Source organism: Euprymna scolopes, chromosome 14, assembly GCF_053919585.1.
Source record: "Euprymna scolopes isolate OS-2025 chromosome 14, ASM5391958v1, whole genome shotgun sequence".
Lineage (NCBI taxonomy): Eukaryota > Metazoa > Mollusca > Cephalopoda > Sepiida > Sepiolidae > Euprymna > Euprymna scolopes.
The window spans coordinates 51,184,044-51,211,984 of record NC_136495.1 but is presented as its reverse complement, the minus strand read 5'-3'; the positions used below and the strand labels follow the sequence as shown (position 1 = coordinate 51,211,984).

General features: G+C 33.6%; 1 protein-coding gene across 2 annotated transcripts in view; it reads left to right on the top strand.

The window, feature by feature from the left end:
* LOC145292997 (serine/threonine-protein kinase SMG1-like) overlaps positions 1 to 27,941 on the top strand; it is a 245,574-nt gene that overhangs the window by 192,417 nt on the left and 25,216 nt on the right. For both annotated transcript variants that reach the window (XM_080139251.1, XM_080139250.1), the window contains exons 59-67: positions 432 to 503; positions 2,232 to 2,417; positions 4,269 to 4,511; positions 6,101 to 6,218; positions 8,406 to 8,488; positions 11,466 to 11,716; positions 12,804 to 12,969; positions 13,893 to 14,069; positions 16,599 to 16,723. In XM_080139251.1, coding sequence (XP_079995377.1) covers positions 432 to 503; positions 2,232 to 2,417; positions 4,269 to 4,511; positions 6,101 to 6,218; positions 8,406 to 8,488; positions 11,466 to 11,716; positions 12,804 to 12,969; positions 13,893 to 14,069; positions 16,599 to 16,723 — 1,421 coding nt within the window. The remainder of the gene's footprint in view (positions 1 to 431; positions 504 to 2,231; positions 2,418 to 4,268; positions 4,512 to 6,100; positions 6,219 to 8,405; positions 8,489 to 11,465; positions 11,717 to 12,803; positions 12,970 to 13,892; positions 14,070 to 16,598; positions 16,724 to 27,941) is intronic.

Genomic DNA, 27,941 nt, shown 5'->3' with positions numbered 1-27,941 from the left:
TTAAGATTTCCTATAATTCTGGACCCTAATCCACAGTAACCTCCTTATGTCTCAGCGACAATATGCCTTGTTTGAGGCAAATTAAAGTAAAAATAAAATTCTATATAGTATCCAAGTTCAAAAAGATGCACATGAAGAAGGTTGGAGATTACATCAGCTGGAATGTTTTGAAAATAGTCAAGTGAGAGTGCTAGTCGGGATAATTGAAATAATAAAAATCAACAGTCCTTATCTAAAACATTGTGAAACTTAAAATAAAACGATGTCATTAAATATTAGCATGTTATTCATGTTATATAAGTTGTTGTGGAAATGAATCCTTAAGTATTCACATTAAATTTCATTTTTAAAAATTTAAATTTTGTTATGTTTGAATGATTAAAAATTTTTTTATTCATTATTAATTTTTGATACATTTTAAATTATTTCAGACAACTGAAATGAACATCCACCAATTGCATTCTGCACTTACATCCACACATAAAGTCTACATTGCTTTACATGTAAGTATATAAAAACATATCTTTTTGATATAGATACGCATACAGATACACATTTTTGATATAGATACACATACAGATACACATTTTTGATATAGATACGCATACAGATACACATTTTTGATATAGATACGCATACAGATACACATTTTTGATATAGATACGCATACAGATACACATTTTTGATATAGATACGCATACAGATACACATTTTTGATATAGATACGCATACAGATACACATTTTTGATATAGATACGCATACAGATACACATTTTTGATATAGATACACATACAGATACACATTTTTGATATAGATACTCATGATATCTAAGAAAATATAACAGTACTTTCTGTTTTTATTAGAATAATTGATCAAACTTGGATCAGTTTTTCCTCATGACTTGCTTTGTTGATTTTAAGTTGGCTTTGATGACAGCCTCCGAGGCAACCTCAAAATAGGTTACAGACATTTGTTACTGTCTTAAACCTCCAAAGCTTATGGTGGTCCTGACCTTTAGTCTATCCTTTCTTAGGCTTTTCCACTATCCACCTGCTGATGCTGAGGAAGTGTGAAATCTTATTTGTTCTGGCATGGATTCCAAGGAGAACTGTTTGTTGTTTTTTTTTTTTTTTCAACAAATATTCCATAAAAATTAAAAAAAAAAAAAAATATATGGTTACAATTTTCATGTAAACAAAATTGAAAGCAAAAGTAAAAAAGAAGGAAAAAAACTTACCACTGAATATCACTCGCACTCTGTATGATATGAAATCAAAATGAGAATTATGTTGATCTGTAATAATGAATATCTTCAGAGTAAAGAGTTCTACTGAGTAATGCTCAATCATCAATTAGTTTAACAAATATTTTTATGTTGCTTTCTTTTTCTTGATATTTGTAAGCATTGGGTACACAAAAAGTGCAGTGGAATTACTGGTAGGTTGAGATGAGGATAATCAGTTTATATGCAAGCAGTGTAAAATAATCGAGATTGATGAGAACTTTACGTGGAGAAAGTATATTTGGATGCTGAGGCTATTCAGAAGTTTAGTTACCTTGGTGATATTATTGGAGCACAGGAAGGAGCTGGTGCTAGTGTGGTTGTGATAGTCAGGATGGAGTAATTCAGAGAATTACTGCCATTATTAATCAATAAGCTGTTACCACTGTTGATCAAGACTTGAGTACGCAGTGTGATAATGTGTGGAAACCAACCTGGCCGGGATGGATTGAGGATATGTATTGCATGGAGAGAAATGATATGAAAATAATATGATGGATGTGTAACGCAAGTCTTAAAGGGTGACTTAGATCTGATGACCTTAGAAGAAGATTAAATTTGGACAATATAGGGAAATATGTGCAAAACAGCAGACTTTGATAATATGGTCATGTTGAAAGTTCTTAGATGTAAAACAATTTTGGTAGAAGATTCAGTTCATAGGGAAAGGTCAAGGAAATATGGGAGGAAGTGATAAGGAAGGCTTAAGAGAAAGAGGGGTAAATAAAGTCTTGGCAGAGATAGGTTAGTTTAAAATCAATTTCTTACGGTTGTGCAACACTTTCCAGCATATAAAACTGACGTTAAACTGAAAATGATGATGATATGAAAGGAAAATTTATAAACATCTTTCATTTGATGATTGAAATCCTTTTCTGTTAATGAGTTTGCTAACATTTACATTTTTTTATTTATTTTTTTTTTATTTAAACTTTTCTTTCCTTTCAGGAGTTAAATGTCAATTTCCGTAATATAATAATTCCTGAAGCATTAAAGACGATCCAAGGTGGAGAAGAGAGTGTGCATCTTGCACTGAAACATTTATCTGAAATGATTCGCAACACAAACTGCTCGTTCGACCAACTGAGCAGTCAGATTGAAGTCCTTCACAGAAATGTTGTTATGGGAATTGAGGTTTGTTTATTGCAAAAATGAAATTTCTATTTTTAATTTTTTCTATTTCTTATAAGATAGTTCGGGAAATAATAACCAGTTTTGGCAACAAACATTTCTTTGTTGTGTTTGCACAAAATCCATTTATTCAGTCTTTTCATCTTGCTAATTTGTTGAAGAAGACTTGAAATACTGATACTACATGCTTTAAACATTTTCTATCACTTTGACATTGCGTTTTCTTCAACAATTGTTTTCTTAACATTCATTGCCAAAAAGGCATGACTATTCTCTGCCTTCATCTTCAAGACTCTTATTACTATTATGGGATTTTTGAAACCATTGTCATACTGTCCAGTATCTTGTGAACACTTCTTCCCATGTTGAGTTAATATTAATTGCTGATCAACTCATAACTTTTATAAGTAATTTTTTTTCATATTTTAAACAGGCTATAGGCTTCAAAATTATACTTGAAAATAAATTAGTAATTTATTACACAGTACACATCAATTAAAATTAAGTTAATTTGTATAAAACCTTGCAAGAATAGTAATTGTTAAATCATCTCCGAAAATAAGTAAAAAAAATAAATCTGCCATTATTATCTATTTTTTTGAAAAACTTAATAGCACTGCAAAAATCAGCCTCAATCCTAATTGAACCTGGAGTACATTTAGACCCACATTAAAATGTCTTAACCTTTGTGGGTCCTTCTTTTATGGTTTTCAATTTTCACTTTTGAAAGCAGATTCTGTTTTTTTTTTTACACACCTTAAATTGCACCTACAACACATAATTTTACCTCTGTTGCTATTTTGGAAAATATTGAAATAACTGTTTAAAAAGTTTTTTTTTTGTATTAACTATTGACCTGGTACATTTAAATCCCAGTTAAGTTTAATGTTGATATTTTAAAATTGTAATCTTTCTCTGCTAGAATATAGCTGTCCTCTACTTTCATCTTTAGGACTTCATTACCACCACATGATTTTTTAAACCATGACAAAAATATGACTTAAAGGAGTGAAAACAAATTATCTCAATTGCATAATTTGTTAATATTGGCAGCTATTTATTAAAACATTCTGACACTTTTACAACAGGCAAGAAAAGTTTGTTTGCATTTCTTTTTTTTATCTTTATTATTAAGGGCTTATATGCTTCCAAATTGTTTGAAATGATTGGAAATTTATTCAATACATATGTTATTAAACTAGAAAAAGTTTGGATAAGACACTGAAAAACTAGCAACATATATGAAATTTTTGAAAGACACTCAGAAAATCAGCCAGTATTTTCGGAACAACCTTGTGTGTGAAGCTATAATGCTTGTTGAAAGTTTTTAGGAAAAAAAATTTTGAATATAGCCATGTTTCCAATTGTTTGATTTGTCATCACTAGATCGATTTGTTAAACAAAAATATATACGTATACATAAATATATATGGAAACAATTTTGTGTTTACTATAAACTTTTTACGCAAATATTATGCAAGTATAAATCATGTAGAATATCTGCATTAATATAATTGTACGTAATAGTTAACTAAAGATGATCACCCCATAAGAAAACCGAAGCAACTAATGGGGAATTAATTAAAATGAATTTTTAAAAGAATATGCAAATTAGCTAGATCTTTTGCTAGTAAATGTAATTCCACAACCCATATATAAGAAAATTGTATTTTCTTGTTAAATAAATAGAAAAGAGGGTTTTTAACATGAATATCAATACACACAAAAGAAAAACGAATTTATAGGAGTATAGACTGATCATGTTTTGAAATTTTGATTTTTTTTTTTTTTTTTTTTTTTTTTTTTTTTTTTTTTTTTTGAATTCCTCTTAAATTTTCTTTCAATATTTTATAGAACAATAATAATGATGCTCAAAATACGGTGCATCAGCTTCAGAATCAATTTAATGACCTTTTGAAAATCCCCGATTCGGAACCAACTGATTTGAGTCCTGGACAAATGCTGTTGATGGCATTTAATGGTCTCTTTATTAAACTGGAAACAGAATTTTCTGGTTTGATGGAAGCAACAGAATTGGTGAATGTGGCGGATAATTGGAGAAATGTGGATTTAATCAAAGAAGCAAAGGCTTATCAAGTAAGTTGTTAAAGGCTTATCAAGTTAGGCATGCTTTGTTCATTTATAAGTTTTCTTTTCCCTTCACTTCCAATTTAGACAATCAATCTCTAGAAAAAAGTCTCATAAACTATATGTAAAAGTTAAAAACAATTCATATCACAAAAACAATCTAAATGCCTTTTATAAATTGACTTCCAAACGAACCTCTCTGTGGCCAGCTCTCCTTTCTTTCAAATCCTTTCTTACTTCTATGTTTTCCTCAGTCATTTGTTAACTGATCTTGCTATCTCAACTGTTTTGCATCTACTAAAACTCTTGTCTATACTTTTACTGTTACTAAAACAAAGTTTCCTGTTCTGCATACATCTCTCTAGATTGTTCCAATTTAATCTTCCTCTGAAGCCATCAGATTTAAGCTTGTCTTTAAGACTTGCATTACACATCCATCACATCATTTTTCTTTATGCAACACATCTTCTCAGCCCTCACTTTTATACATCACATTGCATATACATGACTCCTCCCTTGATTAACCTTGTTAATGTTCTGCTAGTTAGTAATGGCAGAAGTTTTCAGAACTTGCTCTATCCACTCATAACTCTTGTAATCACACCAAGAACAACTTTTTTCCGTAAGAATATTTTTAAAAGGTTTGTACACTTATAACAGCAAATGCGACTTATGGAAAGCTAAAACCGTTAACTGATTGAAACATCAATAAACACTGAGCATGAATTGAATACAAATCTTTAACGAATGCTGCCATCATCAAATGATAGGAACTGCTGCTGACTAGATGAAATGCACCTGCTTACATCTAACTTCAGATCTCGGTCAACAAAGCAAATCCTTTGCATAAGTCGATTTACATAAGTCTCACTGAAGGCTGTGAATTCAATCCTTGTAACAGGCAGAATGCAGTTTTAGTTTTTGTATTACATTTTAGCAGAGCGTTCTTGACAAGAAATTATTATTTAAAGAAAATATGTTGATAATATTTATAACAATTAAAAGATATAGTAGAACCTTGGGATACGGCATAAAAAATTTGTAACAAAATACAGTACAGTATATAATATACATGTATACAATTAAATAACAACATTGTAAGGCGGGGCAAATACTGTAACCAGGGACTGGAAAAACATCGTATTCCACATCATATTCTGAAAAAACTGTATGCTAGGGCCACCGTATTCCAGGGTTCTACAACATATGCAAATTCTAAACTGTTTTTTTTCATGATTATATGCAAATTGTAAACTGTTGTTTTTATAATAGTTATATATATATATATTAGAACCCCAGGATACATCATTAAAAATTAGTAACAAAATACAGTACAGTATATAATATACATGTATATAATCAAATAACATTAAAATAATATTGTAAGGCAGGGCAAATACTGTAACCAGGGGCCGGAAAATCATAGTATTCCACATTGTAATCTGAAAAAAAACGTATCCTAGGACGACTGTATCCCGGGGTTTTACTATAAATCAATTATTAAGAAAATTGATAATAATATTTAATAATTTTTTTCATTTCGATAAAATGCTTAAGTTAAACGCTTTGAATTTCTGATCTGACACCTTTGTTTTCAGCTTTCGTCATTCACATCTGATACTCGGGGATTGATGTCGAGCTACTTTTTTGTGAAACGGCTCCAAGCAATGCAGGAATTCTTCCAGATGTGCCAACAGTTTTCATCAGTTCTTGAAAGTATGTACATGTTTTTTTGCACATTCATTGCACAAGTTGTCATCGTCTGCTCATTATCTTCATCTAAATTCAGTGTTTGATTTTGATGCTAGCCTTTGTATCAACCATTAAATGGAAGCATACTTACCGCTGTAACAAAGAGATTTACCTTGGAAAAAAAATTCAATTCTTAGTTTTAAACAAGTAACAATGTTTTATTTTGTGAAGATACTTGGTTTCTCTATGCAATGACAGACTTGCAATCAGAACAAAAGTTACTTATATGTGAACACTAAACAACAGGTATGTCCACTTAAATTTCTGTTTCCAGTACCTGATTGAAACAAAATTACCTGCTGACGAGCAGGAATTGATTCAAATGTCAACTGCCCTTTTTTCTGTTTTTCTCAATATATTTATATAGTATAAATTTGTATTCAAACATTGGTTACATATGTGCATACATGTTTCAGCTGTTATTTCTTTTGAAATCCAACTTCTTCTGGCCACCTGTATCACCTCTAAATAAATAACAATTGAAACATGTCTGCACGTATGTAGCCAATAAATATAAAGTGTAAATAAAGAAATTTTTTCTATATACAATACAGCTCTGCTTGTTATTGAGTACTATATATAAATACTGGAGTTTCATTGGATTAACATCTAGGAAATCGGAATATAATCATTGTCATTTGGAGTAAGTTATGCAGCAAGACCAATTGAAAATTATGGGCTTTTTAATCTATGAATATAAAAACTCACTGATATGGGGGTGGATATTAATTTGATATCAAGTTATCTGCTTTTCCAGCATGAATCCCTGTTCTCAAGAAGGCATTTATTTTTTTAATGGATTACCAGAAATACGGTGTGTTCGTAAAATCTGGATGTATTGATAAAAATATCAGTTTTTATTCAAATAACATCTTCAATATGATTTTTTTTTTTATCAATTATAAAGTAAACATTAATGCCTTTCACAAAACTTTTATGAACTCTATACAATAAATTGATGTCTTCAATTTTGGTATATTCATGTCTTAAATGAATAGGTCTAAAGTCTGATGAACAAAGAGACTGCTTTTATGTGATCAAATCTTTCAATTCAATTAGGAAAACTACCATTCAACCAATCTGTTACCTTCGTAAACAGTTAAAAATATTGAATTTTTGTATTTTATTTGATTCAGTTAAAAATATAGATGCCCTATACTATTTTAAACTATCGTGTGATGAACTGATAGAACTTTTTAGAGAGTATTTAGACATATCTAAAATAAATTACTTTAATTTAATTAGAGCATTTAATGATGAAAATTTTATTTCAAACTAAATTATGGGACGTTTCTGAATTTTCAAAATGGAGATTGATTATTTGGATTCTCAAGATAAGAATAGTAGTCCGAAAAATCTAAATCTATAAAGGTGAAACTGTGCGTGTGAGGACAATTTTCAACCTGTATACTCAACAAATTTTTGATCTACAGACTTGAAATTTGGTATATAGGGTATTCAGACATGTGAAAAACTTTTGAATTAGTTTTTATCTGAAAAAAAAAAAGGCTGCTAAATGGTTAAAATTGAAAAATTGGTACTGGGAGATTTTTTATCTGTTTGCCAACTGTTTCATGACTGCATGCATGCATCGTTGACATGACAACTTATGTTAAGAATAAGTAGGTTTGGAAACACTTTAAAGATCATGGTAATGATAAGCTAGCCTAATGGTTATCATACTTACTGTCTTTAGGTTTTGGTTTCAATCTCAGCTTGAGTATTTTTTTAATTACAAGAAATGAACTGTTTAGAAAAAACGTACTGCTCACATGCATATGTCTGTTTCTTTCCGTTTTCTTTTTTTTTTTTTTTTTTTTACTATATTGGGTACACTATAACAATCAATAGAGGATTGGCTCTAATAATAATAAATATGAAATCTGCATGAATTAAATATATTTATGCATATTTTACGACTGGGTTACACGTGGCAGCCTGCTAGTAATACAAATAAATTGTGTCAGATTTGCACATAAAGTGGAATGTTTGATCTACAAATGTAATTTCAGCACAAATCCTCTATGAAATGATGTCGTATTAGAAATATCCACATTTTCAAATCCAATCTTGTTGGTTTTTCTTATTTGAAAAAGTTGGTTACTTAATTCATTAACTCGATTATATTATTATTTTTTTTTTTTTAAATAGATTCGTCTGGCAATCTCTGTTTTGATGATGAACAACTTTCTAAACCAATCAAAAAGTTTATTGCTGCTTATGTGAGGAAACAAGTAAGTCTTTTGGAAGCAACTATATCATATGATTTATATATTGATCCTGTTTGTTTAACCCTTCCCAACCCCCACTTCTATCTTATCTTCCCATGTCTTGCTCTCACATCCTTTCCTCCACCACATCTCATTTTCACTTTCTCTATCCTCCAACTCGTTTTGTTTGCATTCTCTTGGAGACTTCCTTTCTAGGACAATTGCTCTTGACATATCAAAGGCCTTTAATAGGGTATGGCATAAAAGTCTACTCCACAAAATCTCCAGCTACGGTATAGCTGAAAATGTCTTTTCAATTATTAAATCATTTCTCTCTGATAGGTTCATAAGTAGTGGTTGATGAGCAGAAATCAGAAGTTTACAATATTAATGCTGGAGTCCCTCAGGGGTCCATCCTGGGCCCAACTCTCTTCCTGATCTACATCAATGATCTCCCAAATCATATCCTAATATCATTCGTAGACATTTATGCTGACAACACTACCATCTAAGGCAACACTTGAAAGGCCATAAACAACCAAGTTCTCTCTGATTCTCTCTCTTCTGGTCTTGATGGTGTGGTGCAATGGGGAAAGAGGTGGCTGGTAATTTTAATGCATCTAAAACCAAGCTTCTATCTTTCTATCATCAATGCTCTGATCGCCGTCTGGCATCAATTGAAATGAATGGCTCTCGTTTTGAGGAGGGTTCATGTTTTGACAAACTTCTGGGCCTGACTTTTACTCCTGATCCAAGATGGAACATGTACATCAAATCCGTTGCCAAGGCTGCTGGAAAAATGGTGAGATCGTTTTACCACTCCAGTAGAGATCTCACTGCTGATGCAATTCTCTACTTGTATAAGAGCCAGGTATGTTCAAGGATGGAGTACTGTTGCTATATTTGGAAAGGAGCTGCTAGAAGCAGCTCATCCTGTCTTGACAGATTTCAAAATAGACTTTGTAGCTCAGTGGGGAATGTCCTTTTCTCTTCCCTGCAACCTCTTTCCCACAGAAGAGACGTTGCGAGCCTGTCTCTGCTTTATCATTATTTTCATGGCAAGTACTTGTCTGAGCTCCAATCTACCCCACCCACCCTTGCTTGACTTTTACAAAAAACACTTGTCTACCTGAAACCACTATCAATAATTTCCCCCACTTTTTATCTGTGCCTAAACCTAAACGGTATCACTGGATGAATACTTAACATAATTAAATTCTTCTTAGATAAGAGAAAAATCCAGGTTGTCCTTGATGGTCATACATCTAAACAATATTATATAAATGCGGGAGTGCCTCAGGGGTCTATTCTTGGACCTCTATTATTCCTAATATTCATAAATGACCTCCCTGACAAAATTGCTTGTGAGATGGGTATATATGCTGATGACACCACGCTCTATAACAGACACGACAGGAAAACAAATGAACACATATCTAAAGAAATGGCAGAAACACGAGAGGACGACATCCAATCTGTAATGGAATGGGGACAAAAATGGATGGTCATATTCAATGCTGCCAAGACTAAACTTGTTTCCTGCAATAACTACAAGAAACCTTCTCTACCACCAATAGCAATGGCCAAAGAGTCTTTATCTGAAAGTACATATTTTAAACTCCTCGGCCTAACGTTCACAGGAAACATGAGTTGGAAAAATTACATTGAGAGCATGTCAGGACCACTGCGAAGAAGGTAGGTTCTCTCTACCATGCTAGAAAACCACCAACACATCCTGTACCTCTACAAGGCCACCATTTGCCGATGTATGGAGTATTGTTGTCATATTTGGGCTAGTCTTTCACTCCTAGACAAGGTTCAAAAGATAGTCGCCAAACTGATAGGTCCTGAACTGTCATCTAAGCTTCAGCCTCTGTCCTATCGACGAAATGTATCATCCCTCTGCCTGTTCTACAAGTACTTTAATGGAGAATGCTCCGACGAACTGCAAGCACTTGTACCCCCTTAACGTAAATATCCTTGACAAACCCGACAAGCAGCAAAATCTCACCCCTTCACGGTTGAGATCCCTAGAAGTAAGAGAGCCTTCTACTCCAGTAGTTTCTTCTCCAGAACTGCTAGACTTTGGAATTCCCTTCCGGGTTCCTGCTTCCCCAAATGTACTGACATGCAGAAGTTCAAGTGTAACGTGAACCACATCTTGATGCCCAACTCCCCATGTAGTACCCCTGTAGCTTATGTCCCTGATAGTAGCCCCCTATATCAAAGTGGCAATGTGCCTTGTTTAGGGTGAAAATATAATAAAAAAAAAAATAAAATAGATTCCATGAACAAAGCTTCTTTCTTAGAACTGCACACCTGTGGAACTCTGTTCTGTTTTCCTGCTTTCCGACTGACTACGTGAACAAGTTCTTGATGAGCCGTTCTCCTTAAGTAATCCAATTTACTAAATATCCACTACTAACGATTACTAAGATATTTTCCTATTGACTGATTAACCCTTATCCTGGAGTCGCCTCCAAGCCTTGATAAGTGGTGACTCTTTTGTATATATTAAAAAAAAAAAAACAACTTCTCCCCATCTCATTCTCAGTTTCTCCATCCCTCTGTCCTGTTCTCTTCTTTCCCCCCACCCCTATCTTGTTTTTATTCTCTTCATCCTTCCAACTTGTCTTCTTCACATTCTCTCTTTGTCCACTCCCCCTATCTCATTCTAAAAATCCTCTTTCCCCCCTCTCATTTCTTCCCTCTCTCATTTTCACTTCCATTTCTGTCTCATTCTTTGTCTCATTCCAAACTTTTGCATATTCACCGCCTCCAACCTCACTCTCTGTATCATCTCCTCTTCTCTCTCACCGCCATTTCTGTAATCCTTCTCTTTCCTAACTCATTTTCACACAAATTGGTTTTAATAAAGTTAATTACTTCCTCAAAATAACTGAGTTATATTAGTTAATAAATAATAATTAATAACTGTGTTATATTAATTAATCTCAATATTTTGATACATGTGTTTGCTTCTCTTTTTTGTCTTTAACAGGTTATTGGCTTTCCTTCCCAAATTCTTGGCTATATAATATGCGTTTACATAAACTCCATGGGTCTCGATGTCTCTGCTGAGATTGACCTCAAAGATGTTGGTGCTGAATCGAAAGTTCCTCTTGACGACATGTGCAAGAAGGCAGTTGATGCTTGTCTCAAGAATGGACAATTTAAACACATCCAATTTACACAAGCAAGTTCATTGACAAGTTCGCAAGAATCAACATGGCGTAAACACGACTTGGCAAGGTAACAGGCATCTTTTTTAAATATTCACATGAGCAAATCATTTATTTTTTTTTAGTTTCCAAACCATTCATATTTATTTTTTGCTTTTTTTTTTAAAAATTTATTTACTTTTTCTTTATTTTTCTTTATTTTTCTTTTCTTTTTAACTTTCTTTTTCCTTTCTTTCCTCTTTTCCTTTTTTCTTTTTTTTTAAATACAGTTTTTAATTTAAAAAATAATTCATGTTATGCCATTGTTTTACAGTTTATGCTTGCCAGCACAATAAAACATGATATCTGTTGTTGCACATCATTCACTTTGTATGACTCAGATGATTATTGCTGGCATTTGTTTCCTCAATAATATCTTTCTAGTTAGACATTGGGTACTTATGAGAGGGACTGCATGAAACTTGCCAGCATTCTTAAGTGAAAAGTGTCTCTATGGAACAAACTGGATTCAAACTTATCACACCTAGGTTATCAATTTGCGTTGTTGATCACTAGAGCTGTGACAACAGCATATTCTTTTCATTGTTTTAACTCTTGAATATATATATCCGTTAATATCTTATGTTTTATATAGACTGATGTGGTTCTCAGTTAATTGTGTCTGTGTCGGATATATACCCGAGAGTCAAAAGAATATTCTGTTGTCATAGCCCTATTGATCACTTAGCCACTGTTACCTCACAGCTGTTGCTGCTGATTTTCTGTTGCCGTTGACATTCAGGTAATCTCTGCCGTAATCTCAAGCAACCTCAGATTTCCATAAGCAATTTCGGCTTGTCAACCCAGAGTATCAGGAATATTTCTTGCAGTATTATTTTAAATAAAAAAATATGAGATTTACCACTAATTTTCAGCCATAAAGATTACATAGAATCTGAATATGGACCTAAAAAAGATATTTGGTAAAATAAATTAGCAGCAGCAGCTGTCATTTTGGCGTGCATACATAATAAAGCAGTGTTAATGCTATGTAGACCTGCTAAAGAGAGATCATTTGGTATAACCAGACTCTCTTTCTTTCTCTCTTCACCAATTCTGATCTCAGCAGCTGCAATTGGCCATATTCAATTCTAATTTTTTGTCTTTTGTTCTCCTAGACGCTTGGATGAAAATATTGTGCTCGTTAAAGGCAGTCTTCAAAGAGTACAATTTCAACTTGCTCGCTACCAGTGGTTGCATGAAGATATTTTCACCAATGCTCGTGGCCATCATAGCCAAATGGTGATGCCAAACAGAGCTTCAATTATGTCCGAAATGAGAAAGGTAATTTTGTTTTTTATTCCTTTTTAACTGTCTATAGAATTTTCCACTTTCTACTTCATTTCTAACCTTTCATGAAAATTTCTGATTTTAACCTTATTTTTACAACAAATTGTTATATATCATATAAAAAAGCAAATCTGAAATTTTCAATAGTTTTAAATTAATTTCTTTTATTTATTTCTTTATAGTTTTATTTAACTGAATTAAGGAAAATATGTGAAAACACATGCAAGAATTTAACTAGACTTCTTAGTGAAGTTTCATTTCTGATTAAAAATGCCTAGAAATATGTTGGAACAAAAGTTGTTTAATAAAATAACATGCAAATGGATTTTTCAAATAGTTTTTCGATTTCCATTTTATCAAGCTTTCCAAAATTAATTAGCATAAAAATACTTTATTCATTTTTGTTTAAATCAAAAATTGTAACATTTTTTGAAGATGTTTTAAAATGAAATACTTTAATTTTTTATTTATTTTTATTTTTTTTTTTATTTAGAATAGTGCTGCTCCCTTTCTTGGAATTTTTCTCCAGTCTTCTGTTATCTCTCTTTCCCCACATGTCTCTTTTCCCCTTGTCTCACTGCTCCCATTTTTTCCCCATCTTTCATCTTCTGCCTCCTTCCTCATCTCTTTCCTCTTCTATTGTTGGGTCATTTTACATTTTACTCCTCCTTTCTTTTTACTCTTCATGCCTTTTCCTTTTCTTCATTTAGATCATCCTTTTATTCTCCTTGTCTCACACTCTTCCTACTACTACTTATGTTCCCTTCCTCCCACTACTCATTCACTCTTACACCCACCATCTAAAACATTCCATGTGCAAACAACCAGCAAAGCAAGATTATTGGTTTTAGTATTATATACACTTGTAAACTTTTGTTATTTTTAATGATTTCAATTTTTCTTTTTTGCTTTTGAAGAGTATGTCTTCATTATTAACCCAAGAGAACAACCTTGTTTGCTGCATGGAGCGTTACAATCAACTTGAATCCAGCATAACCCAACGTCTTCGTTGGGCTGCAGGTGCTAATCCATCTTTAAATTTGGTCCTTACACAATTTGAAGAGGAATCGGCTGGCAGAAAAACACTTTATGATGTAAATATTTTAACATTTTCTTAAAAAACATTTTTTGTCAATTTTTATCTCTATTAATACCATAGATTTTAAGAACAATCTTATTTCTGCTTTATCATTGACCAAAATTCAAGATTTTGTCTTTTACTCTAAAGAAGCAAGGGATTCGTTTACCATATTAAACTATTTTACCATTATTCATTAACCCATTACTCCTTTTTTTTTACATTTTATTCTATTTTTATTTTTTATTCTGAAACTCCCTTAATATATAATGCCAAACTCCCTAAAAATATACTGTGCCTCTACCGTTCAATCCTGTTAAAATCCCAGTCTAGCCTATTTAAAGTCCCACCATTATCTCAATAACCCCCCGGATATCCCTCCACCCCCACCTCTAATATATACTTCCTAAACATGATACTCTAATATACATATTACTAAAAATCACATTTCTATTTTGTTACCTAGCATTATCTCTCTCCTTCTGATGAAGAGAATTAGACTTTGAAATGTTTGGCATAAAGAGCTTGGATAACCCCTATGCTCTTGAATGTATTCTTTTATTTCAGTTGATGATTAAATCTTTATGCAACAGTACATATTTTTCTGTTGACAATCTTTTCCTTTTGTATCGAAGCTACACTTACATGTTGATCTTTAATATTATATCACTAAGTCTTCATTTTAATATTATATCACTAAGTCTTCATTTTAATATTATATCACTAAGTCTTCATTTTAATATTATATCGATAAGTCTTCATTTTAATATTATATCGATAAGTCTTCATTTTAATATTATATCACTAAGTCTTCATTTTAATATTATATCACTAAGTCTTCATTTTAATATTATATCACTAAGTCTTCATTTTAATATTATATCACTAAGTCTTCATTTTAATATTATATCACTAAGTCTTCATTTTAATATTATATCACTAAGTCTTCATTTTAATATTATATCACTAAGTCTTCATTTTAATATTATATCACTAAGTCTTCATTTTAATATTATATCACTAAGTCTTCATTTTAATATTATATCACTAAGTCTTCATTTTAATATTATATCGATAAGTCTTCATTTTAATATTATATCACTAAGTCTTCATTTTAATATTATATCACTAAGTCTTCATTTTAATATTATATCACTAAGTCTTCATTTTAATATTATATCACTAAGTCTTCATTTTAATATTATATCACTAAGTCTTCATTTTAATATTATATCACTAAGTCTTCATTTAATATTATATCACTAAGTCTTCATTTTAATATTATATCACTAAGTCTTCATTTTAATATTATATCACTAAGTCTTCATTTTGATATTATATCACTAAGTCTTCATTTTAATATTATATCACTAAGTCTTCATTTTAATATTATATCACTAAGTCTTCATTTTAATATTATATCACTAAGTCTTCATTTTAATATTATATCACTAAGTCTTCATTTTAATATTATATCACTAAGTCTTCATTTTAATATTATATCACTAAGTCTTCATTTTAATATTATATCGATAAGTCTTCATTTTAATATTATATCACTAAGTCTTCATTTTAATATTATATCACTAAGTCTTCATTTTAATATTATATCGATAAGTCTTCATTTTAATATTATATCGATAAGTCTTCATTTTAATATTATATCGATAAGTCTTCATTTTAATATTATATCGATAAGTCTTCATTTTAATATTATATCGATAAGTCTTCATTTTAATATTATATCGATAAGTCTTCATTTTAATATTATATCGATAAGTCTTCATTTTAATATTATATCGATAAGTCTTCATTTTAATATTATATCGATAAGTCTTCATTTTAATATTATATCGATAAGTCTTCATTTTAATATTATATCGATAAGTCTTCATTTTAATATTATATCGATAAGTCTTCATTTTAATATTATATCGATAAGTCTTCATTTTAATATTATATCGATAAGTCTTCATTTTAATATTATATCGATAAGTCTTCATTTTAATATTATATCGATAAGTCTTCATTTTAATATTATATCGATAAGTCTTCATTTTAATATTATATCGATAAGTCTTCATTTTAATATTATATCACTAAGTCTTCATTTTAATATTATATCGATAAGTCTTCATTTTAAGATTATATCGATAAGTCTTCATTTTAAGATTATATCGATAAGTCTTCATTTTAAGATTATATCGATAAGTCTTCATTTTAAGATTATATCGATAAGTCTTCATTTTAAGATTATATCGATAAGTCTTCATTTTAAGATTATATCGATAAGTCTTCATTTTAAGATTATATCGATAAGTCTTCATTTTAAGATTATATCGATAAGTCTTCATTTTAAGATTATATCGATAAGTCTTCATTTTAAGATTATATCGATAAGTCTTCATTTTAAGATTATATCGATAAGTCTTCATTTTAAGATTATATCGATAAGTCTTCATTTTAAGATTATATCAATCTGCATAAATTAGGTTAAATACAATAAGATATTTCTGAACATTTTTTTCCTTTTATCTCATTTCAGATGGAAAGCAAATTAGCCTCCGATGTGACCAATATGTGTCAAGGCATTTTGCACTTTGAAGCCTTTCGTACTCGCACACCTGAAGCCTTGACCTCAGACAGCAACTTTATGAACTTGATAAACAGGTTTGCACTTTTACATTTTATCTTTTCTCTCCCCTGCTCTTTGTCTCTCTTTGCGTTCACTTAGCATATAGCAAGATTTTTTGTAAAAAAAATTGATTGTTTCAGTTATTAGTATCATAAATAAAATAAAAATCTAAAGAAATAAATGCAATATACTTTCTTCCACTATCAGCAGCAAATGTGGTGGTCCAATTGGTAGGCCAACTGACTTCTTGATCTTATATCTTGCTACATCTAGTCACACTGATGATTCTTGAAAAGATAAAACAGCTGCCTGTAGGTGACATAAATCATTGGGATGCTTTTTTGTTTTATTTTTCTAATGGATCGTTGTTGTAGAAAATTTGAAATATGCCTGAAAACCTTGATTGTCTGGATGAATGAAGAAATGGGTATAAAAAAATGAATCTCTTAACTGGAAAATAAGGATATATATATTTATGCACATATAAGGGAAGAATAGTTATCCCAATTGCAAACTATGTGCAAAAAAAGGATCTTTATAGCACATCTTGAACTTTGGTTGATGGTTAGTATTGTTTGTGACACCATTGTGTCCTGGAAACAATCTCTAACAAAGTAAAATGCTAACAAACATCAGTTTTGTAAGATATAAAGCCTGATCAAGTCTTTTTGACCAATAGCAGCCTTGTCAATATCGAGACGATGGATAGAGGATTCACTATGAAGTTGGCTGCAAATGTTTTGTGGGCCATACAGAGCACTGACAAAAGTAGGTATAGTAGGAGGAGTTTTAAAGGATATAACTGATAAACTGTTAGCTGCATCCAAAAGTTTTGACTAAGAAAACTCGCAGCCCTGCAAAAGAATTGAGAAGATCCGGACAAAGGGCAAGCACTCCTGTAATTTTTTTTTTAATCCATCATGCTTCCATGTTTATTTATTTAAATCAGCACGTTGAATTGTTTAGTGTGTAAAATTTTCATTTAATATCTGTAGATTTATATTTATGTACTTATTTATTTACTTTTTTGTTTGACACATACTGCTTAGTGTATAGAATTGACAATCGTTAGTGTGTCAATCTAACATGGTAGATAGGAATGTTATTTCGATATTTGTTCTCATCTGATTTATATTTTCATAGACAAATCTATAACTTTTTTTTTTTAATTGGCATGGGAAACGAGTGGATTTTTGTGTATTTTCTCTGGTGTGATGCATTTATATGTGAATCTAGTATATTGTTTTTTTTTTTTTTATCATTACAAAGATTAATTCAAATGCATACTAGTTGAACATTTTGGACTGATTTCATTAAATAGTGCGATTTGTGATGGCTAATAATTAATGTTAAGATTATTGCTAAAAACAATGAGATATTATAAAAAGGCTGACTGGGAAGCCATCAGAGATCTTATCAGAGATGCCCCATGGGGAAATATTTTTTCTCTTCCTGCTGAACGGTGCACAAATGAGACCACTGAATGGTTCAAAACAGCAATTGAAGCACATGTTCCCATGCGGAAATTTTATAGCAAGCCCCACTCTCCGCAATGGTTTACTTCGACTTGCGCAACTGCCATTGCTCAAAGGCATCATGCATACCACAGATTTAATCGACATAAGTCCAGTTCAAACAAACAGAAGTATATAGAAGCTAGAAGTAACGTTAAAAAAGAAATAGCGACAGCTAAGAGAGAATTTACTGAAACCACTAAAAAACGCATCGAAGCACAAAAATTAGGAAATCGTGACTTCTGGAAAATCTACAACAGTGTAGTAAATAATGGGCAATCAACAATTCCCCCACTAACCAACAATCATGAGGTTGTTTGCTCAGCAACCGACAAGTCTAATATGCTTGCCAGCCGGTTTGCCTCAAACTCCACATTGGACCCTTCCAACCACCTTCTGCCTGACTTTCCTTTGCGGACTGACGCCACGCTAGACGATCTAAAATCACCCCTGCTCAGGTACACGCTATCGTAAAAAACCTTGACACTTCAAAAGCATGTGGACCCGACCTCATCCCAGCTGTGCTATTAAAAAAGTGCTCAGCCGAAGTAGCTCCAGTTCTCTCCAAACTCTACAACAAAGCCTTAATGAATCATGCTTTCCAGGCTGTTGGAAAACTGCTTCTGTGGTATCAGTATTCAAGAATTCTGGCGAAAGAACTGACCCATCAAATTATCGCCCCATTAGCCTCCTCTCACTTTTCGCCAAAATATTTGAGACCATAATTAACCATGTTCTAGTCCGGCACCTTACAGATGCTAAACTTCTGACTGACAAACAATATGGATTTAGACAAACCCGTTCCACAGCTGACATCCTCACTGTAATCTCTGAACGTATATACCATTCACTGGACAAAGCGGGGGAGGGCAGAGTGGTAGCTCTAGATATATCTAAGGCCTTTGACAGGGTATGGCATGAGGGTCTCCTCAGGAAAATTAAATCATACGGTATCACTAGTAGAATACTTAACATAATTAAATCCTTCTTAGATAAGAGAAAAATCCAGGTTGTTCTCGACGGTCACACATCTAAACAGTGTGATATAAATGCGGGAATACCTCAGGGTTCTATCCTTGGACCTCTATTGTTTCTAATATTTATTAATGACCTCCCTGACGAAACTGCCTCTGAGATGGGTATATATGCTGATGACACCATGCTCTATAACAGGCATGACAGGAAAACAAATGAACACATAACTAAAGAAATGGCAAAAACACTAGAGGATGACCTCCAATCTGTAGTGGAATGGGGACATAAATGGGTGGTCACATTCAATGCTGCCAAGACTAAACTGGTTTCCTTCAATAATTACAAGAAACCTTTTCTGCCACCAATAGCAATGGTCAGTGACTCCCTGTCTGAGAGTCTTTCAAACTGCTTGGCCTAACGTTTACAGGAAACATGAGATGGAACAATTATATTGAAAACATTGCCAGGACCGCTGCGAAAAAGGTAGGCTCTCTCTACCGTGCTAGAAAACTACTGACACCTGAAAGTATCCTGTACCTCTACAAGGCCACCATTCATCCATGTATGGAGTATTGTTGTCACAATTGGGCTGGTGCATCTGCTGCTAGTCTCTTGCTCCTAGACAAGGTTCAAAAGAGAGTCGCCAATCTGATAGGCCCTGAACTGGCATCTAAGCTTCAGCCTCTGTCCCATCGACGAAACGTTGCATCCCTCTGCCTGTTCTGCAAGTATTTTAATGGTGAATGCTCAGACATACTGCAGACCCTTGTGCCCCCATGACGTAGACACCCTCGACAAACCCGACAGGCAGCTAAATCCCACCCCCACACAGTAGAGATCCATAGATGTAAAAGATCTTTCTACTCCAGTAGTTTCTTCCCCAGAACCGCTAGACTCTGGAATTCCATTCCAGGTCCCTGCTTCCCTAACTGTACTGACATGCAGAAGTTCAAGTGTAACGTGAACCGGCATCTTGCTGCCCAAATCCCAACATAGTGCCCCAGTAGTTGCTGCTCCTACACTAAAGTGGCAATGTGCCTTGTTTGGGGTGAAAATGTAATAAAAAAAAAAAAAAAAATATTCCCAATGCCAGAATTGGGTTAGGGTTGTCTATGAATATTTAGTAAATAACTTATTGGTTTATAAGTTTTTCAATCTGTGACAATGGTCAAAGAAACAAGCGTCCATGGGTGGTGTGTGCATATTATAAAAAGTCGCGGACACTCTAACTTGAAACATGACTGATAGGAAATGAAAATGTGACATATGCAAATTAAGATGCGGTCAGAATTTGAGCATGTAAAAAGCCAGTATTTCTTTCATTGGCAAATACAATTTTTTTTGTTGACTCAGTCGTTTGAACGTACGGTCAATTTGCATGTCAGTGGGAAGAAAGAAATATGGATTTACTACGAACATCGAAACAGGAAAAGAAAAGGGATTGTTTTTTTGTTTTTTTTTGTGCTAAGAACATTGATAGCTGAAGAAGAAAAAACTTTTTTTTTATTGCACTAGCATTTAATGGTATTCGGCAGTTCAAAGGAAAACTTTAATTTTAACCCTAGACAATCTTAGTATTAATCTGAGTAGGATTAATTAATCTTATGGATAACATTTTCTTGTTCTGGTACATGTATAAAGAGTCAATTGTGTAGCTGACTTGTGTGGCTTGTTTTTCTTAATAAAATGGAGTAAACTACATAGAATCCATTCTCCAACTGATCTAATTCAAAAGTAAAAATTGGATTAAGTAATTTAGAAAAAAAAAAAAAAAAAAAAAATTACCTAAATGTGGACTAAGAGAAGACAAAATCGAAACTGGAAGAAGTGAATGAAGGCTTTATATTTTATATGAAAGGTGGGGATGAGGTAGTAGGAACTATTCTTATTGACTAATGCCTGTTGACATGTTTATAAGCAAGGTTCAAAGGGAACCACTTAATAAAAAAAAAGAAAAAAGAAATTTTGTAAGAATTTGTAATGTCAACATATGTAGCTAAATGATTTCATGGAGACAACTTGATTCATTCGGAGTCTGATCAAGTTGCTGTCTGAACTGATGTAGAACCTGAAATTGGCTTCCGTTCTGCAAGATCTACCTGAAATTGGTTTCCATTCTGCAAGATCTACCGCAGATGTGCTAACGGTTATATCTCACAGGATTAGTGAATCTCTTAACAAAAGCTTCCTTTCTAGGGCAATTGCTCTTGACATATCAAAGGCCTTCGACAAGGTATGGCATAAGGGCCTACTTCACAAGATTTCCAGCTACGGTATAACTGGAAATGTTTTTTCAATCATTAAATCGTTTCTCTCCGATAGGCTCATAAGAGTAGTGGCCGATGGACAAAAATCAGAGGCCCACAGTATTAATGCTGGAGTCCCTCAAGGGTCCATCCTGGGCCCAACTCTCTTCCTGATCTACATCAATGATCTCCCTAAACATATACTTAAATCATTCGTTGACATCTATGCTGATGACTCGACCATCTACGGCAACACATCAAAGGCTGTAAATAACAAAGTTCTCTCTGATTCTCTCTCCTCTGATCTCGAGCGTGTGGTTCAGTGGGGGAAGACGTGGCTGGTTACCTTTAATGCATCCAAAACCAAACTCCTATCCTTACATCATCAACGCTCTGATCCCCATCTGGCATCAATTGAAATGGATGGCTCTTGTCTAGGAGAAGCCCCATGTTTTGACAAGCTTCTGGGTTTGTCCTTTACTCCTGATCTGAAATGGAGCACGTACATCAAGTCTGTTGCCAAGGTCGCTGGAAAGATGGTGGGATCCTTCTACCGCTCCAGAAGATATCTCACGACTGATGCAATTCTCTATCTATATAAAAGCCAAGTACGTCCAAGGATGGAATACTGTTGCCATATCTGGGCAGGAGCTGCTAAAAACAGCCTATCCTGCCTTGACAGAGTACAAAATAGACTTCGTGGCTTAGTGGAGGATGCCCTTTTCTCTACCCTGCAACCTCTCTCCCACAGAAGAGAGGTTGCGAGCCAATCCTTGTTTTATCATTATTTCCATGGCAGGTGCTCGTCTGAACTCCAATCTCTGGTCCCCCCTCGCCAATCCTTCACGAAAAACACCCGTCTAGCTGAATCCACTGTGTAAAATTTCACCCACTCTTTATCTGTGCCTAAATCAAAACGTAGATTCCATGAACAAAGCTTCTTTCTTAGAAGTGCACACCTCTCGTCTGCCTGCTTCCCACCTGACTACAACTTAGATGTCTTTAAGTTCAATGTTAACAAATTCCTAATGAACTGCCCTCTTAAGTAAACACTTCATTAAATCTCCACACTAACGTACTGTACTTGCAATAACCCTTATTCCTGACTGGTGCTACCAGATCAGGCTGTCTATTGGCTTCCTGAGACGAAAAGCACCTACATCGATTTTCTGTTTTTGTTTTCTATTTCACCTTTTGTTTCTGCAAAAATAAAAACGAAAACAACAGCCCCCATTCCCCCCCTTCCACTCTTTTCTTTTTCTATCCTTACTACCCAACCCCGTCGGTGGGGCATAAGAATACACCGACTGCCCTCCTGCAGAGAGTAAAAACCTCTCAATGGAGCCACCTGTTGGCCGTGAGTGGCGACCCGTAATGCCTAGGAAAGGGATCCTGGTGGCTGAGTAATTGATACCTAGGGAAAACAAAGGTATCAGTGGCAACACTCCACTTTGGCCTCGTACTGGGCCAGACGGGCGGTTGGACAGGCCCGATCCAATCAATCGGCTGGTCACGTCAAGCTCTAAACCTGACTAACATAACAAGAAAATCCACTCTTACTCTCCACCTTTTTACAATAAACAGATTTAGAAAGCGGTGGCTCATGGGTCAATCGACTCGCTGGACAAATGGACTTTTCACGGCTGAAAAACAAATATTCTTACTAAAAAGAGGCTTTTGAAACAATTTTTTAGTAAAAATGGACGAACTACAGGTGCTTAGGTCTACCAACGAGACGAGTATACCTCCCGTGTATCCCTGTTGCTGTTGGGGCGAATGGGTTCCCCCCCCAACACCTCCCATATAGGGCTCCGAGGTGGGTGGGGAGCACTAGAGAAGAAAAATTACGAACTACAAAAATGGCCCACTATAAGCCTCAAAAAAGAAGTCATTCAGAAGTTTCTGATCTAACCAGCTCAGATTCAGAAACTGAAATAAACAAACAAACCTTCCCGAGATTTTTTGTAATAGAAACAATTGAAGGAGAACAAATAACAAAAATGTCTCCTTTCAAAATAGAAAGGATACTATCAAAAGAAATCAAACCAAAAACTGTAAAAAAACAAAAAAATGGCACACTGTTAATCGAAATAACAAACCAGAAACAAGCAATCGAAATTAAAAAATGGAAACTTTTCGATAATCGAAAAATAAAAACCTACCCCCATAGAACATTGAACACTAGCAAAGGTGTAATCAGGTGCCCCGAATTAGCCCTGTGCCCCTTAGAAGAAGCAAAAAATAATCTTAAAAATCAAAATGTCATTGATATCAAAAGAATTCAGACAAAAACAAGATCCGGCGAAATCATGAACACAAACACTTACATATTAACATTTGATACTCCTCAAATACCTAACAACATAAAAATAGGATATGAAAAAATAAATACTGAAATTTATATACCAAGCCCATTCAGGTGTCACAATTGTCATCGGTACGGGCACTATAAAGATCGATGTACACGACCACCAACTTGCATGAGATGCGGAGACAAAGAAACACATATTGATTGTCAAAATGCACCAAAATGCGTCAATTGCCATCAAAATCATAGCGCAAACTCAAAAGAATGCGAAAAATGGAAAAAAGAAAAAGAAACTCTCAGAATAAAATACACCAAAAACATAAGCTTTCAAGAAGCCCGTAAACTAGCAGAAAACACAAAATACTCTGAGATAACAAAAAGAAATACACAGCCTAACTTTGAACAAAATAATACAACAAAAACAAATCCTTCAAACATCCAAATTGAATTATTCATGAAATTACTCAATGAAATGAGAGAACTAATAGAAGACTTCAAAAAAACTATGAAACAAACCATCACAGAAAGTAAAGATTTTTTAAAGAATATAACCGAAATAAAACAAAGTCCCCAAACTAAAACTCTACCACAAAAACCTATTAAACTCCAAACAACAGCATCCCTAGAAACAAGCCTTACGACAGAAAAAATTAAGAAAAATAAACAGACCCCAAAAGAACCCCACAAGATAGATACCAATAAAAGCAAAATAAACAAATCCCGCTCATCCTCTAGATCAGGATTTCATCACCCACCGCGACCCCATTCGCGATCTGAAACCCGAAACACCCAAACTAACATTGAAACTATGGATGTAGACATAAACACCAACAGTCCAAAACCAGAAAAGACAAAAGCAGAAGATCAACACACAATATCTGGAAAGACGGAAACAGAACGGGAAAATACAAATCCTCTTTCCACAAACCAAAACAAACAAAAAACAGAAATAATATTAATCGAAAACGAAAATAAATTCGAACTGATTGAAATGGAGAGTCACAGGAAAAAATCTAGCTCCAAAAACAGAACTGATCAGGAGGAGAAAATGGAAACTGAGGAACCAAGCAGTTTAAGTAAACACAAAACAAAAACCACTCAAAACCCAACACATCGAGAGAAAACTAGATATAAAAACCTAAACAAAAAACAAAAACCAAAAAAAAAAAAAAAAAAAAAAAGGTAGAAGACAAGACACCTCCAGACAAATAAAATGGCAGGAAGCAATAAAACTCAAACTATCATCCAATGGAATTGCCGAGGTATTAAACCAAACTTTAACGAACTCCTTATACTAACTTCCCTATACAACCCAGCAGTCATCTGTCTACAAGAGACAGTCCTACAACACAATAACTACCTAAAAATAAAAAACTACGAACAGTATCATTATATCCATGATACAGGCTTACGAGCCAACGGAGGCACATCAATTCTAGTAAGAAACGACATTCTAAAGAGCAAACTCACTGTCCAAACCAATCTTCAGGCAGTCGCAGCTCAGGTCACACTCCAAAAACCTCTCCCAATCTGTTCTCTATACATACCCCCTAATGAACCAATAAATAATACTGAATTAGAAAACTTAATCAAACAATTACCCTCACCTTTCATCCTTCTAGGAGATTTTAACAGCCATAGCACACTATGGGGATGCAAAACAACTAACTCCAAAGGAAACAAAATCGAACAATTTATAAACAACAACAATATATGCCTTCTCAACAAAAAAGAACCCACCTACATAAATCCAACAAATGGTACAACCAGTGCCATTGATCTAACCATGTGTGACCCATCAAGTTTTCTGGATTATACATGGAAAACTTATGACGATCTCTGTGGAAGCGATCATTTTCCCATCATAATAGACAACAATAGTACTATCCAAAACAACATACCAAGATGGAATACGAACAAAGCAGACTGGATGAAATTCAAACAATTATGCTCGCAAGAATTAATAGAACATAAAGTCCAATCAATGGAAGACTTTTCTCGAACTCTAATTCTAATAGCTAAAGAATGTATCCCCAAAAACTGCCCTCCAAATAAAAAGAACAAACCCTGGTTCAACCAAGAATGCAAAACCGCCATAAGAAAAAGAAAGGCAGCCTTAAGAAAATTCAAAAAGCAACCCATAACCAGTAACCTCATAGAATATAAGCGACTAAGAGCAAAAGCACGTAAAACAATAAAGGAATCAAAACAAATTTGCTGGCAACAATTCGTCAATCAAATCAATACTTCTACTAAATCTAGTACTATCTGGAAAATGATTAGAAAAATCTCCGGGAAAGATAACCCCACCCCAAACAAACACCTCCTCACTAAAAACAACAAAATAACTGAAAACAAAGATATAGCTGATACACTAGCCCAAATTTTCGCTGACAATTCATCATCGAAACAATACAAAAAACAATTTCAAACACTAAAGGAAAATCAGGAAAAATATAAAATAAACTTTGACTCTAATAACCAAGAACCCTACAACGAAACCTTCTCACTAGATGAATTTAAAGATGCCATAGATAAATCTCACAACTCAGCAGTTGGACCGGATGAGATTCACTACAGTTTCCTAAAAAATATACCTCCTGAATCACTTGAACTTCTCCTACAAATGTTCAACAAAATATGGATAAAGAAAGAATTCCCCAAAATATGGAAACAAGCCACAATAATTCCCATAGCAAAACCGGGAAAAGATACATCAAATCCAGAAAATTACCGACCTATTGCTCTAACAAGTTGCTTATGCAAAACCATGGAAAGAATGATCAACTTCCGTTTAATATGGTACCTAGAAACTAACAATATCATTTCAAAAAAGCAATGTGGCTACCAAAAAAATCGTGGATGCATTGATCATATCATCAACCTAGAAACATGTATCAGGGAAGCTTTCATTAAAAAACAGCATGTAACCACCATATTTTTTGACCTAGAGAAGGCTTATGACACCACATGGAAATATGGCATAATTAAAGATCTCCACCATATAGGATTGAAAGGCCGATTACCCAATTTCATCAAAAACTTTTTAACAGACAGAACCTTTAAAGTTCGCATAGGATCAACTCTGTCAAACTCGCACAATCAAGAAGAAGGTGTACCTCAAGGAAGCATTTTATCTACTAACCTCTTCAACATAAAAATCAATAATATAATAAAAGAACTCTCCCCTGACATATACAGCTCCTTATACGTGGATGATTGCTCTATCAGCTATGCATCCAAATACATCCACACTTTAGAAAAAAAAACTCCAAGACAACATAAATAAAATAAATAAATGGGCAACTGAAAATGGCTTTAAATTCTCAAAAACCAAATCCAAATGCATCCACTTCTGTAATAAACGAAAACTCCATAACGACCCATCTCTACAAATCAAAGGGGAAAAAATCCCTTTTGTAAAAGAATATAAATATCTAGGAACCATCTTTGATCAAAAACTCACCTTCAAACCACACATAAACTATATAAAAAACAAATGCAGCAAAGCACTACAAATCCTGCGAGTCCTAGCTCACACCGACTGGGGAGCCGACAAAGAAACTCTTCTCAGAATACACAGAACACTAATCAGATCCAAACTAGACTACAGCTGCTACATATACCAATCTGCCAGAAAATCGTATTTGAAAACACTCTACCCAATATATCACGCCGGACTAAGGTTAGCACTAGGGGCTTTTCAAACCTCTCCTGTAGAAAGCCTTTATGCAGAGGCACACGAAACTCCTCCAGATCTTAGATGCATCAATCTAGCCCTAAGATACTATACTAAACTAATTGCAAACCCTACCAATCCTGCACATAACAGCACCCTAAAACCAAATTGTGAAAACCTCTTCAACCAAAACAAAAATGCAATAAAGACTTTCGGACTACGAATGAAACCAATCTGCAAGGAAGCTAGTATACCAATAAATCAAATCCATAAAACTGCTTTCCTTAAAACACATCCATGGCAAATCATAAACCCAATAATAGATTTAAGCTTCTGTAACTACAAAAAAAAAACAACTCTCTCAATAAACTTCAAAGAAAAATTTAGAGAGATCACAGAAAAATACCCTGGACATACCTGTATTTATACAGATGGATCCAAAGAAAATACAACAACCAGTGCAGCCATAATCAACAAAAATATCAAAATGCCTCCCAAAAAGCTGTTCAATTTTCACTGCAGAAATTACTG